The 18,838-nt window shown below is 38.1% G+C and overlaps 2 protein-coding genes across 3 annotated transcripts in view; one reads left to right on the forward strand and one right to left on the reverse strand.

The window, feature by feature from the left end:
* Positions 1 to 12,936, reverse strand: part of akap9 (A kinase (PRKA) anchor protein 9) — a 52,604-nt gene extending 39,668 nt beyond the window's left edge. Inside the window, 7 exon segments of the mRNA XM_026349246.1 lie at positions 54 to 251; positions 430 to 585; positions 860 to 1,009; positions 2,455 to 2,517; positions 3,251 to 3,295; positions 5,417 to 5,689; positions 12,707 to 12,936. Coding sequence (XP_026205031.1) covers positions 54 to 251; positions 430 to 585; positions 860 to 1,009; positions 2,455 to 2,517; positions 3,251 to 3,295; positions 5,417 to 5,689; positions 12,707 to 12,754 — 933 coding nt within the window. The 5' untranslated portion in view covers positions 12,755 to 12,936.
* Positions 12,937 to 15,794: 2,858 nt separating this feature from the next.
* On the forward strand, positions 15,795 to 18,818 carry LOC113154553 (transcription termination factor 1a, mitochondrial). 2 transcript variants are annotated; one of them, XM_026348818.1, is made up of 2 exons: positions 15,795 to 16,480; positions 17,173 to 18,818. In XM_026348818.1, the coding sequence occupies exon 2, from the start codon at positions 17,224 to 17,226 to the stop codon at positions 18,379 to 18,381; it is 1,158 nt and encodes a 385-aa protein (XP_026204603.1). In that variant the 5' UTR covers positions 15,795 to 16,480; positions 17,173 to 17,223; the 3' UTR covers positions 18,382 to 18,818. The 2 variants fall into 2 exon arrangements, with proteins under 2 accessions (XP_026204603.1, XP_026204604.1); XM_026348819.1 differs by having other exon boundaries at positions 17,219 to 18,818.
* The last annotated feature ends 20 nt before the right edge of the window (positions 18,819 to 18,838 follow it).

Raw genomic sequence — 18,838 nt, forward strand, 5'->3', positions numbered from 1 at the left:
GTTTAAAATATATCTTTGACTATCTACAGTTAACACTGAAGGCAGCTACTCACCATCTCCATCTCACTGAGCTTGTGCTGCAGCTGACTATTTTGCCCCAGCTGCTCGCTGCTCTTCTCCTGGTGCTTTCTGACCTCCACATTCATTTCCTCCAACTGCTGTTGGTACTGGATGAGCTGCTGCCTTGCCTGAAGAAGATCAGCTGCTGTGCTGCTGTGGCTGGTGTTCCTTAGTGTCTCACCCGCCTGCAGCTGTGATTGTCAGATCGGAGTATAATGGAGGGGGGGGGATTATTTATTTATAATTTGTACCAGTCTGCCTCCATACAGAGATCAATTGCTAATTAGTCGCATAGATAACAACTATTTGTGCAAAATAAAAATCATGTAAAAAGACAGAAAAGTGTAAATATATCTGAACAGTTCCCACCTGTTGGAATTGAATATGCAGTTTTTGACTTTGTTCTGTCAGCTCCAGGAATTCTTTCATGATCTCGTCTTTCTCTTCACGAGCTTGCTGAAGGTTAGCTGTGAGCTGGGTGATGATGCCATCTCGCTGCTTCAGAGCTGCTTCAAAGTCCTGCAGCTACAAAAATACAATGCAATCAAAGAAAATGCCTTACACATTGCTTACAGTATTATAAAAAAGCAAGGAAGGAAGCTATTGTAAAATGTTGGAATAATACCCTGTCTGTCGAAGTTGCAGAAGGACCCCTACTGGAGGTAGACCACAGCTGGGATTCGAATCCCAGTCTCTCACATGGAGATCAGTGATCTTACCACTACACTAATCAGCTGCTGGATATAATAATATATACTATATATATTGTTATATATTTATTTTTTTATTATTTATATACCTGCTGTATTCCTTCACTACCAAAGGCAACCCTGATTTCCTCAAGCTCTCGACTCAGCTCCTCTACTGTCTGGGTTTTGGTGGCAAGTGCATCCTCCATATCCTGCGTCGTGCCTCTTTTTGTCACCTGTTGCAGGGGCTCCACCTCCTCCTGAACAGGAAAGTACCAGTAAAAGCCAGCACAGCATATACTGTATAAGATTTTAGTAAGAGACATAAGGTTAGCATTCAGGAATGAGGTTAGCACTTAGTCACCACCTAGGAGTAACAGCCGATTTAGTTGCAAGAGCAAAGAGCGACATAGAGAAATGTAGTAGAAATGTTAGAAACTGTTTCTGTTTACAAATGAACATTCATTTTTTGGGATCCTGAAAAAAAGAAACCAATACCAATACTGGTTAAAATGCACCACCGACACAAAAAATTGTTTACACAAAGTCTGTCTGTGTTGATGTATTTATTTTTTTCTAGTTATCTTTAATTCTGTTCTACAGACCTAGTCCAAGTCCATTGGAAAAATTGTGATTCGGGAATATGGCTTTTGTGTAAATTAAATTTGCGAATTTGCAAATTGCTAAGAAAATAAATGAGATCAAAATTTTGTGGGTTGAAATGAAATGGAAAATTATATTTGCTATTTTCTTCTTGCATGATAAATAAGAATGCCATCTCCAGTTGTAAAACACAATAATGTTGGACCTCAACCTTAGTGGATGTAAAACCTCAACACTGTTCAACCACTGCTTTTATTGTGTCACTTAGATGACCTTTAACCACTGTTTGAACCAGAAAAGGTTTCTGACCATGTGCAAAATATGAGAAAATTCAGAGGGTGACAGAAATACTGTCATATCACTGTTATTACGCTTTCTCTTTAACAGATGCTGACATCCAGAGTGCTGCTGTACGGTAACCATTTGGGAAATAATTACTATGTTTCATCCCACACAAAAGAATAAAAACTATTTCAATGATTTTCATTTGGAAAATGGATGAAATGAAAAATGTGAAATCTGTCAGGGTAAGTTTAGTAGCACTGATATTATATTATAAACAATAGTTTCCCTATAGATTATTTTTGACTTGGTTAATGCATTGGAACTGTCATTCTTACTACAGTCGAAGTGTCAATTTAACCACCTTGCTCACTATCAGCCCTGATGTTGATTAGCACCTATTGTCTCTGTCATTTTAAAAATCACCTCAGTGAAAAAGAGCAGGTCTTTGTGTACCACCTTATGTTCTATTTCCTTTGACCATTTCACTGTCATCTCCCTCATTTTGTATCATTCTCCCTCCTCTACATCACTCGCCTGCAGGTTTCAGAGATACTTTGCACATCTAAAATGTCACAAAGCCCTATTAAAGCCACCATTCCTGAGTTATTTTTGCTTTCAAAGGGATTATTTATAAGATTTTTACTTTTCCCAGATCGCAGAAATGGGTATAGTGTGTTGTAAGTAGAGCAGAAAACAGCTGTGGTTAGTGGGTTATAGGAAATCTTGCATAAGACTAGAGTAATGTCCAGCAGCCAGTAGGTTTGCTAGCAAAGCCAACAGTAAAGCCAAAAAGATCTTCTTGATCAGATTACTGTACCCTGAAAAAATCCTCTGAAGACATCATTAGACTCTCTGTCATCTCATCATGGCACCCATTTACCTGTTGATTGAATCATTAATGTTTGTGAACTGCAAAGCTGTGTTATGATTTGCATAATTAGTTTTATTTAAAACTATTATTAAATATATTATATCTACTAAAAGCATGGACTAAAAAACTAATTCTAATCATCCTTGTCATTCATACATACATTTTCATAATTTAGATTTTCTTCCCAGTCAGACAAACAAACAGCAGCAAATCAGGAAGAAAACTTTAAACAATTTCACATGAATTTTGTGCTTCCCCATCATACTACTGTGGCTTTTATTTGACCTGAAACAATCAGTGTGCACAGTTGCCAGCATGGACACATCGTAGGAACAGGAATTAATTATGCACCAAAGACAAATTCTTTCAGCACACTATATTGCTATCACCTGTCATATGGTCTGACTCAGCAAATGCACAATGATAAGAAAGGCAACGATACTGACTGACTACAGCGTTTCTTCTAGTCCAGACTCCAGCACTATTCCCAAACAAAACTGCAGCAATGTGCTGCAACATACTTAACAACATACAAGTAAATAATGAAAAACCCTTCTCAGTCCATGAAATTCTACAAAAATATCCTCTGGCAGTTCATCTGCAAACAGCGGCATCAGTTGCTTCATAATTAAGAAGAGAAAGTGAGCTGCAGATGTGACCACAACTCCCCTGTAACAGAAACACACTAGCAAAGATGGATCACAAAAGGTGATTACACATATTTTGAGAAAGGTAATCTCACCTCTGAGGAATAATCTTCAGCAGTAGTAGACACTTCGCTCTCCGGCTAAAAATTAAAAGAATAGATGAGCCATGTCAAAGGAGTGATAAGTAAATAAAAATAAAAATAACACATAATGGTGCCAGTAAAATGTTCATTCATAACAATTTGAAACATTTCCTGCCTTATATCCTGTTTCAACAGGCACCTTGCATTTAAACAAGCTCTAACCTGCTTCACTGGTATTAAATAGGGGCCATATATTTTCATTTCTTTGAATAAATATTTAATTTGATTTTTATTCTTATCATAAACACTATTTTTATTTTTTAGATCTTAATTTTTCTCTCTCTTCTGGCACAGGGGGCAGGATTAACAGGGATGGGCGTGCTCTCCTGAGGTGCTGCAGCTGAGTTGAAGCTCTGCTTTCAGCATTTTAGCTTATTATTTACAATTCTATCATTAGTGTTGTTTCTGTCTTCTCAGTTAAACACAGATGATTTGACATCTTTAAGATGTAATTATATTAGCATTTGAAAGGTATATCTAAAAGATTTGATAAGGAGTTTTAAAAGATCTGATTTAAATGCAATAAAATGCCATTGAAGAAGATCCCTAGACAGTAGACAATAAAGGAGCCGGATGCGAAGTTTACTTCTTGATGTCTAAGAAGCATGAATGAGTCAGCACATTTGTATTTGCAATTATAATCTTTTTCAGATGCCAGTGAAAGACTTGAGTACAAAACATTTTGATGCTGTAGTGTTTCTACAGCAACCCCTTCCTGCTCACAGACAACAGCGGCATCATAAAATGTCTGAAGAGAACAAAGTGCCATGAACAGTCTGAGATAAGGACAGAAAACAATGCATACTGTCCTGCATGGTCCTTTGAATTCAGTGGTTTCATTTCTTAAGGACACACAACAGTCCCCAATCATGCAGCACAAACATACAAAACCTCCCAGAGTCTTTTATAGCATAGATGATGTAGCTCAGTCCCAAGGTAAAAAAAAAACAAAAACATTCATACATTCAATCAACCTTAAGGCCTCCTGAAAACTGCTGCAAGGCCACAGGAATTGGACACGCGGACCGACGCATATGAACCCCTTTGAAGGCAATGTCTGTTTCCATGGAAACCAGTAGTTTAGTGGGCATGTACCGCATCAAATGTACAGTAGGTTCATGGAACGAGTGGCTGCACAGTGCCAGTGAAAAGAGACTGAGAGGGCTCAAACAATGTGAAGAAAAAAAAACATTAAAGAGCCCTCAGGTTTTGCATATTTAACTGTTTTAGGTGTTTTATCTTCAGAATAATGTGACTGCTTCAATGTTTATTTATCAGAAACAGCCTCCAACTGCCTCACAGCTGGAATTTAATAAGCTGAGGAAAAAAACATTTAATCAGCATCATTTTTTAAAATCACAAGAAGCAGAGCTTGCAAGGACTGACATTTGTGAATATGCAATAATTTCACAGAACGTAACATTTAGCATCCCTGTGTTGTTTCAAAGTTTGAAATTGAATATCTGATTAAGTCATATGTCACACTCACTGAGTTGTTTCTCATGTTTTGAACAACCAAAAACATTAGAAACAACTCTGAAAATAATGCACTCCAGTACAACTCCACCTCCTACTATGACCTCAATAATAACCATGTAGTAAAATTATCACCCGTGTTTTAATCAGTTCATCACTGAATTAAAGTGATTTTTATTCGGACTCTTTGGACAACCATTTATGCTTTGTACATTTGTTGATTTTCTCTATGAACAATCATAAAACTCCCTAAAAACCAGCTGAATACTTATTCTCCAAGTTTTTTGCCTGCTCAGCTGTCATTTTAAAATTATTAACCTTAGAGCTAAAATAATTTGCTACATCTTTGTTTTTTGGACTATGGCTTGAACAAAAATTTGGAAATTCTGACATTACTGGCATTTTTTCAGTAATTGTCTATTTTAAACTACAAAAGATTATGGGTTTAAGAAAATAGTCAGCAAAGTATAAGGCAATCAAAATCATCATCACCATCATGTTCTTTGCACATTTTGTCCTGGAACAACGAGCTATGATTCAAGTTCAAATATGAATTCAAAGAAAATGACTACACAGGTGCTAATAATTCTAATAATCATCACTAGCACAAATAAAATGTGAAAAGAAAGTGCGAGTGTCTACCTCTATGGTGTAGGTCTGGTCATGTTTGACTGTCTCTCCGCTCCGCAGTGTCCTTGCAAAGGTAAACTCCGTAGTGGGTGGGTCTTTGGTTCCTTCTCGTGATCCATCTCTTCCTCCGCCTGAGACCTCCTCTCCTCCCACAGACTGATCCGGCTCGACCTCCACCCTTCCCTGCGAATCCCCCTCCGAGTCCTCCGCGGTCTTCTTTTTCTTCTTCTTTTTCTGTTTCTTCTGGGAGTCTGCGTGAGCCTTTCTCTGGCGGTACTCAGCCAACTGGAGAATTAAGAGGGGAACAGATAACAATCACACTTACATACTTCAAACAGTGTCCTTGGAAGTAAAAACACATTAGCAAAGACTTTAACAGATATCCTTTTACGTGTTATTCTAGTCTGCATTTCCAGTTGTAGCTTCCATTCAGATCTTGTTTATCTGACACTAATTCCCCAGACGTAACGGAAAGAAACAGCTTTAACCTAATTCACAACTTCATTGGTCTGCTTAGCACAAAGTTAACACCTCTATCAAACATAAAAAAAACATATCAACCTACTCTGAGATTACACAGTTTAGAGAAACTCAAGCGAAACATTGTTTGCCCCAAAAATGTGTCTTCTCTGCTCCGAATGAATCCTCCCTCCCTGTGTCCATATGACCTGACACATGCCTCTTGCTGTGCCAGGTGCTAATCCAGACTAAAGGGATTACATTTTAAAACTATCTCAGTGATTTGTCTATCACAGCCAATAACATGCTGTGCTTTCTTTGTCATTATGAAAATGTGATTCTGAAAATGAATATTTTCTGTTGCCATAAGTTCAATTTAACAAATAAATTATCAATTTTCTAATCATTTACTATATTCTTAGTTTAAAGTTAGAATACCAGCACTTTTACCAAAAAGTTGGACCAGTAATTAACTTTAAATGCTAAATTAAAGCTGTATTAAAGCTGTAAAAAGCTGCTTTTTCCCTTTTAATTGGCACCAAATAACTCACTGTGGTTAATTTCAAGTAAATAAGCACATGGACTGTACTGTTACTCCCTCTCTATCTTTCAAATGCACAAACTCATTCTGTACAGTAAACAAAAGAAGCATTAGTGTTTTACATTTAATCATCACCAGGGACGTGATAATACTAATTAACACAGCCTGGACAGTCAATACTTCTGAGATCCATTATGTATGAGCAGCCGGTGACGGCAAATAAGTAGCAGAGTCAGCTGAGCAGGACAGACAGCAGGGGCTACAGGTGTCACACCACAGGTGCTGCATGGATTGCCATAGATATAGATAGGCTGTATCCAAGGATACTGTGCTAATGCTAATGCCTGCTCACCTGTCTGGAAAACGCCCATGAACGCCACAACATACAACATGCATCTTTAAACTGGAGCTGACTCCATCGGTCAGCTAATACACAAACGTTTCTCTTGTTTTACAAACATTTGCTGCTCCAGTTCCTCAAATACAAGGATTTGTTGGCTTTTCATTTTGTGTTTGTTAACTGAATCCCTTGGGTGTTTACATGTCTATCAGACACTAGAACACAAAACATTGGGCTTGGGAGAAAAACTAATGGACACGTTGGTTGTTAGTTAAAGAAATTACCTAAATGAACATTAACAAATGATACGATCTATTGAATTGATAGGAAAATGGCATTATATGGTTGAAGGTCTAGTAAAATCAAGTGAATGGCTGTTAAACTGGGATTTTATTGTAAAACTACTATTACCAAGGTCAGTAATTGCATTTCATGCTTTAATTTGGTGATTTATAGTGTAAACTACCAAATGCAAACGTTCCTTCATATTAGTAAAATACAAAACAGATCGAGAAACGTCATTCTTTTGATTGCAACATTACTCACAACACCCTAACTCCTACAGAAATATTAAACGTTATCTAGGAAAATAAATGTTAACTTAACTAAAGTTTTCACTGTGTAACATGTGGAGCTAATAGTAGTAACATAGTATACAGCAACATTTTTATGAATGACTCCCAGTTCACACAATACACAGTTGTGCCATTAGTTTCACACTATTCCCACCTAATCCACAGGTGGGGTTAATGTGACAAGAAATGCAGAAATGGTGCTAGCGAGTAAAAACACCTTTGTCCACAATAATCTGTTTGATTCTATGAACCTATAAAGGCATCAGATACAGACATTTCAAACACTGGAACCAGCAAATGTCTACTTTGCTCTCACTAACACTTGCAGCAAAGATTTTATGCCTCCCGTCTGAAGAACCCCACTCCTGCGGCAGCAAAGTCAGCATACCAGTTAGCACTTTTTGACAGGTCTGGTTTGGCGATGCTGTACATAAGATTAGACGCTGACATGGCAGAGCTGAGAGTGGGCACATCCCCACCTACGACACACAGCTTAAAAGCTCAAAGGGTTCTTGATCTGTGCCTCAGCACCTCCACACATGCTCCACCCTCGCCCAAATATACCTCTTATCTGTATTTTCAGAGGAGCTTTACCCATCAAATACCAGGACATACAGAGATATGAATGAACGCCGGGCTCTAAAAACAGAGCTGTCCTTAATTTGTGACCTAATTGGAATATTACACGCGAAGCGTGACATGTAGAGGACCCACAATCAGCAGAAATCACCCTGAGTTTTAAAAACAAGTAGGGATCTTTTCATCGAGCTGCTTATCATAGCTTGCTGCCCTATTTGGCTGGGCAGAGCAGAGCAGTGGCTGAGCATATGGTGTTCTGGTGCCCGTGTAGCTGCATCGCCATCTGGGAAACAGAGACTACGTAGGTGTATCACCATCTGCTGTCTGAAAACATTTACACAAGCATATTTTACACTGCCTTTTATCGGCGTCTAATAGTTGCTGCTGCTTAAAAGCATCAATAACCACAACATCCAGTAAACTGCGATTATTTTTTCAGGTGGTGCCATCCACTGAGTTACAGAATAATACGATGGTATTGGGAGGAGTCAGACTACAAAACCAATGTCGTGACTGATGCAACACTGATGCATGTCTATCTATCTTATGTAACTTTAAATACTGTGGAAACACATGGAAATGTTGTTTTTCAGCAGAATATATTTAGCATATACTACAGCATATTTGTAAGATATGTTATTACACAGGGCTATCAAGTCCGATCAATGACCATACTGGAGTTTTCATCAAGGTGATAAAGACTTTTCATTTCTGAGAAATTTAAGATGACTGATTAAATTAAAGCACATATTCAAGAGAAGCTAATCATTATTCCTAATTTAAAAGTCTGCACTGTATAATTGTAACTAGCCAGATGTCTCCTACTACACCGAGTTCAGTGTATGTGTACTTTAAATGTAATGCTTGCATAAATTTAAATTTCAAGTAAATACAGACAAAATTAAACTTAATGCATCATTTGGCATCTATACATACATCAGATGTCAAACATCTGAAGTAAAATTGTATGTGTTAATAAGTAACAAAGTAGGAGTTCTGTCGTTTGATTGATGCCTATAATATGATACTAAAACTTTTCCACCAGTCCACTGGTGCCCAGAGAGGAAGCTCTCAGCTTTCTATGTCATGTGTCGATGACAGTGCCAGTCAACATTGAGAGACTACTGTAAATCCTCTGCTTTTCACAATCTGTCCATTTACAAGTAACAATGGATAACAGCCCTCAAAACAAAACAGCATCAACTAATGCTACAGCTGCCCCACCTGGTCCATCCCCAGGCGGAGCAGAAGGCGGAGGCTTCAAACACACGTGTGTAATGGCTGTGAAACAGACAAAGACACTAAAGTCTCTTCACACTGTTTCCCTTTACTTTGTTCAGGTTTACACATATTAGTTATTTCTCTAGGTTTATCCTGTAGCAGCAACAATTCTCAGCAAGTACGAATCGCCAGTCAAGTGTTAAACTTGGTGACAAGAAAAAAAAAAAGAAAAGAAAACTCACTGGTGCAATGCAGCACAACGATGGCATATTTGATTTAGCTAATTTTACAGACCAACAAATCTCTCTGAAATAATAGTTTCACAAGCCTTCATGTAGTTTCCTTTTCAGAAACTCCAAGCTAAGATCAATGTCATGTGTTCTCATAACCTCTACGGAGACTTACATAGTTACTTCTACAGAGTCACCCCCCTAATGCACCAGTCTCCTTCCTAACCTGACACACAGAATCTACCAAGCAGAGGGCTGCTACTATAAGACTCTTATTATAGATTTCCATCTATAACAAAGAGAAATGTATCTGGAAAACAATCTTGACTTGACACTTTTATAGTTGGTATTTAGTGCAAATCATACTGGAACAAAGATTGTAGTGTTTGACCAAACAAACCAAACTGGGAAACTGTAAAAAATAATGACTGGCACTAAAGCTGAGGTCAGCAAGTTATTTTAGGAAAATGTTTAAGAAAAAAAGAGAATAAAAACAATAAAGAGTAAAAGTGCTGCCTTTCCTACATTAAAGTGGGTTCAGTCATCCTCCAGGCTGTAGCCAATAAAAACCAGGCAGCTGTTAGATGATCACATTCAATTAATCACCTGACAATCCCTTCTAAAGAAGCACAACATGACATTATAAGAGTTTCAGATGTAGCCAGTGTTTTGTGGCTGAATTACAGAAGATAAATGCTGTAACGTAAAAGTAAAACTCCCTCATGGCAACTATGGCAATTGATGGGATACAGAAGCTGCAGTGGTCATAGTGCATCCATCACACAGAGCAATGCCGGATACATCCATGATTAGTCACCTGTAGGATTAACTATTCAGGCCTAGGCTAAGTAGATCAACTTGTACCTTTAGTACACTGACCTTTAGGATATCTGGAAATCCTGACAAAACCTACTTGTATATTGTTGATGCACTGTGGACGTCTCCAGCCAGACTATCTTGCTCTTTTATTAAAATTGGCTCTTGCATCTTTACTACTATAAAAAAATGTAATCCTATAATGTACTGCAAAACAGTGTGTAAATAATTACGAGACGTGCAACACCACAATTTGCTGTCACAACTAAATGAATACAAATCTATGAGATTACATACTCACTGCCCTAATTCCAAATTTTGCAGAAAATACAATGTCAAGTTTTACATAGACAGCTGGTTATCAAAATAGGAGATGCTGGTAAATTACAAACATATGTACTTTTAATCAGTGACCAGTAGACACAGTGGGGACTCAGAGAAACAAATAAGCAAGCTGTCCTCCATGAATTGTGTCTCCATCCCTTGAGTCAAATTAAACAGATACGGCAGTGTTCTTCCCTCGAGCTAAACAATATCATTTTAAAAATGTGGAACAGTAACTGAGCTGGCACACATTATTCTCTCAACATTCATTAAAAATCAATGTGGCTCAAAACACTAATGTGATGAACTGATTTGCAATTGTTAATGTTAAAAAAATAATCGGTGTAATGGTGTAACACCACTATTATAAACTATCTTCCTATCTTTCTCCTCCTAAGTGGCACTTTAGACAGTGAGGGTCTGAAAGAGGGAAGAGAATAATGAAACAACATATCAAGAAGAGAGTGTTAAAGTCACAGACATCACCTGGGTAATTTTAATATAAGCCACACAGTATATTAGACCATGGGTTTCTTTGACCTAACACAAAATCTTACACCATCTCCAGCTCATCATTGCAGTAATGGGTGAGTCTGGAAGGAAGAAACTCAAGGGTCTATCTTCAGTGTAACTAGACCCTAAATCTTGCACAGGTTCATGTCAATGTCAGTAATGCACTTATCAACATGTTCCATTTTTCTCCAGTGAAAAGTAGAAGAAAATATATGCAGCTAACAGCTTAAAGCAAAAACACCAGTCCTCAATTTGCACTGCTCATTGCCTGGTATAATGCAATATGCACATGCCTAGGAGAGACTCCCAATACAAATATGTCTATTTCTCTGAGAGGTGGCTGCTGCTTTCAATTTGTACATAAGATAATCATGACGATTCTGTGTATACTGATGTTTTGAATGAAATATGCACTGTGCATATTCAGTCTCATTTCATTACATATGTACAATAGGCAGAAGTGTTAAGTGTCCAGACTTAAAACTATCCATATCTGAGCTTGCAAGATCCAATTTGGAAGGCTGCTGGAATAAATGGTTATGCCCTGGATATCCCTGCTAACCATTATCAATGTGTTACCCATGAAATATCTCAAGACATTTCTCCTCTGCATGTGATGACATGGTGACACACTACTGGGGAAGAAAACAGCAGCTACACAGTGAGACCTTTAATAAATTGAAATGCCAAAGCCATAACCAGGGAGATGGTCTTTCTCACAGTCTCTCCCGCTGCACAAAGCTAAAAGTCAACACAGCATACTAGATGTTCTTCTTTTCTGGTCTATGAGACAGGATTCAGCATCATTTTCAAAATCAACTTTTCCTGCCTTACATGGCTTCAGTGTGACCAAAGCGGAGGCTGACACATCACACACTGGTCTAACAAAATCCTGCTGACAATATTGGCATGTTGTTCGTATATGCTGGACTGTTATTGACAGAATTACCCAAGATGTTTGGGTACACACAAATATCAATAACAGAACTGCTGCAAGGTATGGCAAGACCTCACCAGCCGCAGCTAGAAGAAGTGCATGGCTCAGGCAAAGCAGTGTATAATGTCTTTCATTGTCACTTATCACACAAAATTCGTTCATCACTGCCACAAAATAAATATGACAGGGGCATACATTTACAAGGCAATATCAGGTCCACAGTTATTCTTCTTTTTGCAAAGTTGTTGCTGAATGGGTGGGGGTTATGCTCGACCTAATTGTTGATAAAGTCAATGAAGCACAAGTTTTACATGTGGGGCAATATTCGCTCTAGCTAGTGGGGATATGCCCTGTAAATCCTGTTACACCAGCCTGTCAGCCTCACTTCAAGTGGCGTTTATAAGCCTTTGATAACGATGGGGCGGCTTGCTTCGTGGGTGATTACATTAGCACTACCTGCGCACTCCTGCACGCCAGTTAAAGAAAATAAAAGCATATACAGCAGTAACGTTTCAGGCATGCATCATGACAAAGGAATCTGGGGCTAACAGAGGCTATGCTAACCTAGGGCTGTCAGAGCACGGCGCATGTTTCCTGAGACTGACAGCTGAGAGGGGGGGGATATGAAAAGGAGGGGGAGGGGGACTAAAAACAGCTGACAGACCCAGCCGCAAGTAATTAAGTTGTCAACAACATCAAGTTACTTCTCTACAGCACTGATAGCAACGTTAGTGACTTATGCTAACACCACAAACTGAGAATCCTACCTTTGCCTTGCCGGCCTCCAGCTTCTTTTGCCTCTCCTCGTCTTCCATCACCGCTGTCCCTGTGGCTAAAACAAGAGGGAAACTGCTTCATACGAAATATCAGCTACAAGAATCTAGAAGCCCACAGTTAAATAGCTCTTGTCTGGCGCCCAGCTCGCTGCCAGAGACTTCCAGTCGCCTCCACTAGCTGCTGTCTCCTTGCTGTTAGTCCGCCGCCATGTTTTCCACGTAAACACGAGACCCAACTATGATGACGTCGTGTAGGTGCCTTTATGGCCACGCCCCCTGGCATTCCACGTGAGGTGCCTTCACGGCATTGTCAGAAATGTCGGAATTAATAAATATTAAGAATGACTAAATATGCAAAAGCCAAAGGTGTCAAGTAATGTAGTACATTTACTGCACTTACAGTTGTGAGGTAGTTGTACTTTTGTGGAGTTGTTCTATGTAATGCTCCACCACAATTTAGAAGGAAAACTATACAGATACCAGCTCCCAACTTTACAAGCTGCTGTTTTTTTTCCACACCAAGTGAGAACTTTGCCCTTATTTTTTACTCATTACTGGAGTTTTTGCACCTTTGAACGCCTGTTTGGAGTTTATTCCACACATGTGAAACATTAGATTTAATTAAACAAGTGTGTAACCCCCAACATTTGCTTTATAATTGCCACTAACTAAAGGGTCATTTTCTAAATAGACTAAATTAAATGAATGGATTATTTTCAAATGGAATTCTTAGAAATTATTTTTGGAGTCATGTTGTAATGTATAGCAAGTCTAAGAGTTATTACAAATATAAAGAGCGCTGTTGTGATATTTTACATAATTATACATTTTATTGAATCCTGCATCCTGAATTCAGCTTAAAACATCTGCTCAGTTTCTATGGTAACAGAAGTAAAGGTTTCAAGAGCTGTCCTAGTTAAGAGACTTCTGCTTCAACACTAAATATTTTAAATTCAAAGCTGGATTTTCCCCTAAAAAAGACTTCACCCATCACCTCACATATTACTGAACAACAACTGAAGGTGTCAGTCTGAGCACATTTCAAACCAACTCCGTTAAAGAAGAAATATCTGAGCTGTCTTGGCCCACTGGGACGGTAAGTAACATGAGAGACTGGCATCAGTTTCTAGGACAGATGGGGCTGATAAAAGAAGGCATGACCAATGGTTTACTTTCCAACTCCATGTGGAATTTAATCTACAGATACTTTATATATAGAGCCCATGGTGATGTGTTGTCTCTTCTTGTCAGCTGAAGACTCACTCTTTATCTATGCTGTAGACATTTTCAGGATGCAACTGTGATAACCCAGACTCACTTCTTTTTACTTCTATTTCTTTATTCCTTTATATGTATTACTAAATTGATGGAAAATGTGGGCAGAATTTCAGAGGTCAGGAACCAGGCAGGTAGTGAATAGAGACAAAACAGGATTTTTGAAAAGGCTTGGTGTCTTTTTCATTTGTTGGTGGTCTATAAATCTCAAAAACAAACATGAGCAATAAAATACACTGTCAAAAATTACACTACCATTTTCATTTACATTTTCTCTAAATATCCACATTTTTAGGGATATTACTCTACTGGAGAGTTAAATACATTGTACTGTAAAACACAATATTTAAAGATCTTGTACAAGGAATGTGTATTTGTAAGATGTAAATTCCTCCTCTGGTTGTTTAAAATGTATTTACAAATTTGTCCTTAGTCAGTCTGTTTGTATAAATTGCTGATTTGAAACATACCAGCAGCTGCAGAAGGAGAGGAGGCTCTGTGTCTCCGGCTGACAGGAGCTGAACAACTTATCGTCTGGCAGATCTTGAATTCCACCCATCTTCTTTTGGACATTCTTACTTATTTGTTCCCACCTGTAAATGCCTTCTGTGAGTGCAACAAAGTCTGCAGCGAGCACTTGAAAGTATTGTAAGTTTTTAAATTATTGATTCACTGAGGGAGTACTGTGTCAGCAGTTACCCAAGCAACTTTACCAAGTAGACCACAACAAATGGATCAGGACAGGATTCCATTTAATATTAAAAACACAGCAGCAGTAATATCCATGCATTAAATAAATTCACAAAGAGTTGAAAAAGAATCAGAGCAAGTGAGAAAATGTTAAAGCTGAACCAAAAATGGACCAAAAGCACAAAATAAGAGGAAAACATGTGTTTATGTGTGTTTTAACTGGATGTAAAAGATCATTGGCAACTGCATAAAAACAGCAAGTGGTAAGATGTAACATGCTGGAATAGTCAATTATTCATTTCCCCTTATTAGTGTAGGATTAAATTTAACTGCAACTTGTTGTTGTGTCTTCCACTTCTCCCTCTCATCACTTGCCCAACACTAAAAATGATTAAAGGGGCAGAATTGAGTAGTTGCTTCCTATCATAACATTATGCAAATACAGATGCAGATTAGATGAGAAGGTGCTTTAGAGAAGTATGAGCAACATGGAACTGGATGTGGAAATGGAAAATAAGCTGTGTCCAGAGACAAAATGAACACTCTGTTCTGGCTGTCATGGAGAGTGCTGTTTTATCTGAAACACTTCTTTAATGTGAAACACTTCAGTCAAAAAGCCCCAGCACGATGTAGCATGAAGATATTGCTGTGCTGTATTAAAATATTCATGAGTGGTGGGACTCATCAGTAATAAGAAGCGAAGGGTCAGTAGGTTTTTCACCACCAAGCTGTGAACCAGAACACATGGTGAACACTGTCTTGTATCTTATGGGCATACAAGAACGTCATCTGGCACATTATTAAGTATTAATGACTGTAACCCACAACTTTCTGTTGTTATGATTCTTGATCTTGGCTTATGTCATAATAGCTATGAATAGACTGACGAATCCCACTGCATGCAAAGGATTTTTAGAAATTAATAATAATAACTTTAAGTGTTTATACTGTGGAAACAGCACTTGAATCACTGAAGGACTTTTTCAGAGGTCATGGCCTATATAATTTTTTCAGGGGATATTTTAAAGACTTAAACAGGCTTTAGAGTCTACACAAAGAGAATTTTTATTTTGAGGAGGAAGACTTTGTAAAAAATGGCTACATAGCTATTAGACCCATTAAGTTTAAATATAATGAAGGCCAGAATCAGTTCTGATATAAAGTTCTGGCCTATTATATTCTTAATAATTATACAATTATATTGTATATTTTTTAATGTAATCTTATATAGTGGACTGTATTTCATATTGTTTATCATATCATATTGTATATAAGCCTTTCTGTGTGGAGTTTGCATGTTCTCCCCATGTCTGTGTGTGTGTTTTCTCTGGGTACTCCACCTTCCTACTACAGTCCAAAGACATGAAGTTAAGGTATTTGTTGACTCCAAATTGCCCTTAGGTGTTAGTTTGAATAAGTTCTAGGTAATAGGCTCTGGCACTCCCACAACCCTTGAAAGGAAAAGCAGTTGGGATAATGGCTAGACAGATTACATATTAATTATTAATTTATAGAAGCTGTATTATCTGATTTCTGCATGTATGCACTATTTGTTTATAAATTCTTATTTTATCTTATTTCTGTTTCCTTATAGAGGAACAATTGAAGCCACATAACAAGTAAAAACATCCAATCCGTGAAGCCCTTTGCTCCCATCTACTGTTTCTCAGAGAGCGGGGTGTAATTTGACCTCCAAAACGAAAGGTGGCGCTCATCAGCAAATCTCACACCAGGTATTTCGCCAAATCTCGCGATAGTTCACCCGGAATTGGAAAGACTGCTGAAAGCACAGAGACGCAGGTGAGAAGACGATAAAACTTGAAATATACATGAAATGTACGGTTTTAATAAATTGTACACAGTCCTAAGTTGGAATGGTTGTAGCTGTGTTGTTTGCCCGCACTTTTCATTCATACATTTCAGGCAACGTTGTTTAATTAATTGTAAAAATAGTTTGATTATATTTCTGGCGACTGGTCAACTTCTTACTTGTTACTTATTATCAGTGTATGCATGTGTCGTTACTTTAGGTGTCACTGTTCATGTTAGCTTGTTTATTAGCGTTAAGTGAATACGTGTCTGCTAAGTTTGTGTCTCAGGATAATGCTTGTAAGCATTTGAAAGTTATACTTTGTATGGACTGCTGATTGTTAGTTAAAGTACTCAAGCACAGAAGTACTTTTGATTAACTTCCCACTTTTTCGCTGGAAGTAAGTCTTATTTCACATTTTAAATACAAAAATATGTTTAGAATGATATATTTTTTTAGATATGGACACCTGGTTAAAGGGACCTTGATTTTGAATGCAGAATCGTCACTTTACTAGTTGGATGTACAGTATTTGGTTGTAGCTTGTTAAATTATGATGTCAAATATATATCCTCTTCCTTATAGTCTCTGTTACATGTATTACAGGTAGAAAGCTGAGCTTACAATAAGTAATCTATATGCATGAATATTCAAACATCTGCTTCCTGTTATGTTTGTTAAGGTTCACTAATACTGGCAGTGATGTAACGGTGTCATCCCTCCCTCAGTGAAAATGGCAGCACTATCCAGAATCAGGATGCATCTCAGCCTCCATCAGTCAGTGACGTTGCAGTTTGGCGCTTGGCTCATTCCAGCATTAACATCAACCTTTTGTCACAGTAGGCTTTTCAGTGCCACGTCAAAAAGCAATGAGCCGAAGAGATCGGTGAACCCAGAGAATGAATCTCTGTTGGAAAACCTGAATCTCATGGGAGTTGATGTGAAGATGGCACGCAAACGTCAGCCTGGGGTGTTTCGAAAAGCCATCACCAATGAACAAGGCCTTGCTCAGTTTCTAAAAAATAAAGGTGCCAGCAATGAAGTCATTGCCAGTATCATATCCCGTTATCCCAGAGCTATCACCCGCTCAGTTGAACACTTAGAGCAGCGCTGGAAAGTGTTGAGAAACTTCTTCCGGTTTGATGAAGAAATTGTGAGCATCTTGGCTCGCTCCCCTGAGTCTTTCTTTCGCTCCAGTGATAATAGGAACTTGGAGAAGAACATCACTTTTCTGACTTCGCTGGGACTGAACACCAAAGACCTTCATCGTCTGCTGACCACAGCACCGCGAACATTTTCCAACCGTGTAGAGCTCAACAAGCAGATGGTGATGTTTCTGGAAGAAATATGTGTAGAACTCGGTGATAGCAATCCACAGCTGTTTGCTAAAACTGTCATATCCAAGAATGTTTACATTCTCATCAGAAGCATCGAGAGGGTCAAGAAAAACATAGAAAATCTGAAAGCTTTTCTAAACTTGAGTGACCCAGAGCTACTTGCTTTTCTCCAGGGCACTGGAGCAGCTATCCTGGACCTTTCTAATGAGTATCTGAAAAAGAATTTCAACAACATCCAGCAGCAGATGACTTCACTTGGCTGTGGGAAAGCTGATATTAACAAATTAATTATCACCTATCCACTAGTTTTGTACACTCGGTCAAACACAATGACCACTAAGCTGGACTGTCTCCTAAAGGGAGGAATAACAATTAAGCAGATAATAGAGAAGCCCAAGGTTTTGGAGTACAGCGCGCAGAACATTATGGGGCGATTAGAGGAGCTGCAGAAAGTAGGATATGACTTCCAGAAGAATGGCATCAGCATCCTGGACTCTAGCCAAAAGCGATTTTTTGCAAAGTTGAAAAAACTTTCTGCTGTATCAGATGACTGAACGTAGCTGTCTGTTTTATGATGTTGGACTATGTTGGAGGCTGCTATTACTGAAACTTTGCTTTAGCTTTGCTTTTATTCCTGTTGTCACTAAAATAGGATTGCTTACATCTCTGATGTCTCCTTTGTAATGTTTGAATAAACTACATGATAGAGCTGCAACTTCAACAAATGTTTTATTACTGAAAAATCTGCAAATGCATTTTGTTCATTAATCACTAGGTCTAAAAATGCCATTTACCATCACAAAGATTACCTGTTGCTGATACAGAGGTATTAATTTATTACATAAATATATTGGACAATATTTTGTATATTTTGGCTTAGAAATGATGAATGCTAATGAATTGCTCTGGTAAATATAAAATGCAATGTTAGATGTACATATTGGAATTCATGTGAAGATGCAGTCTTAATAAAAATTGAATGAAAAAAATGTTACCTACGTGTTTCACCCA

This window comes from Anabas testudineus, chromosome 11, assembly GCF_900324465.2.
Source record: "Anabas testudineus chromosome 11, fAnaTes1.2, whole genome shotgun sequence".
Classification (NCBI taxonomy): domain Eukaryota; kingdom Metazoa; phylum Chordata; class Actinopteri; order Anabantiformes; family Anabantidae; genus Anabas; species Anabas testudineus.

What these genes read in the sequence shown, in the direction of transcription:
- LOC113154553 (XM_026348818.1), top strand. Translation starts at nt 17,224, where the DNA reads ATGGCAGCACTATCCAGAATCAGGATGCATCTCAGCCTCCATCAGTCA.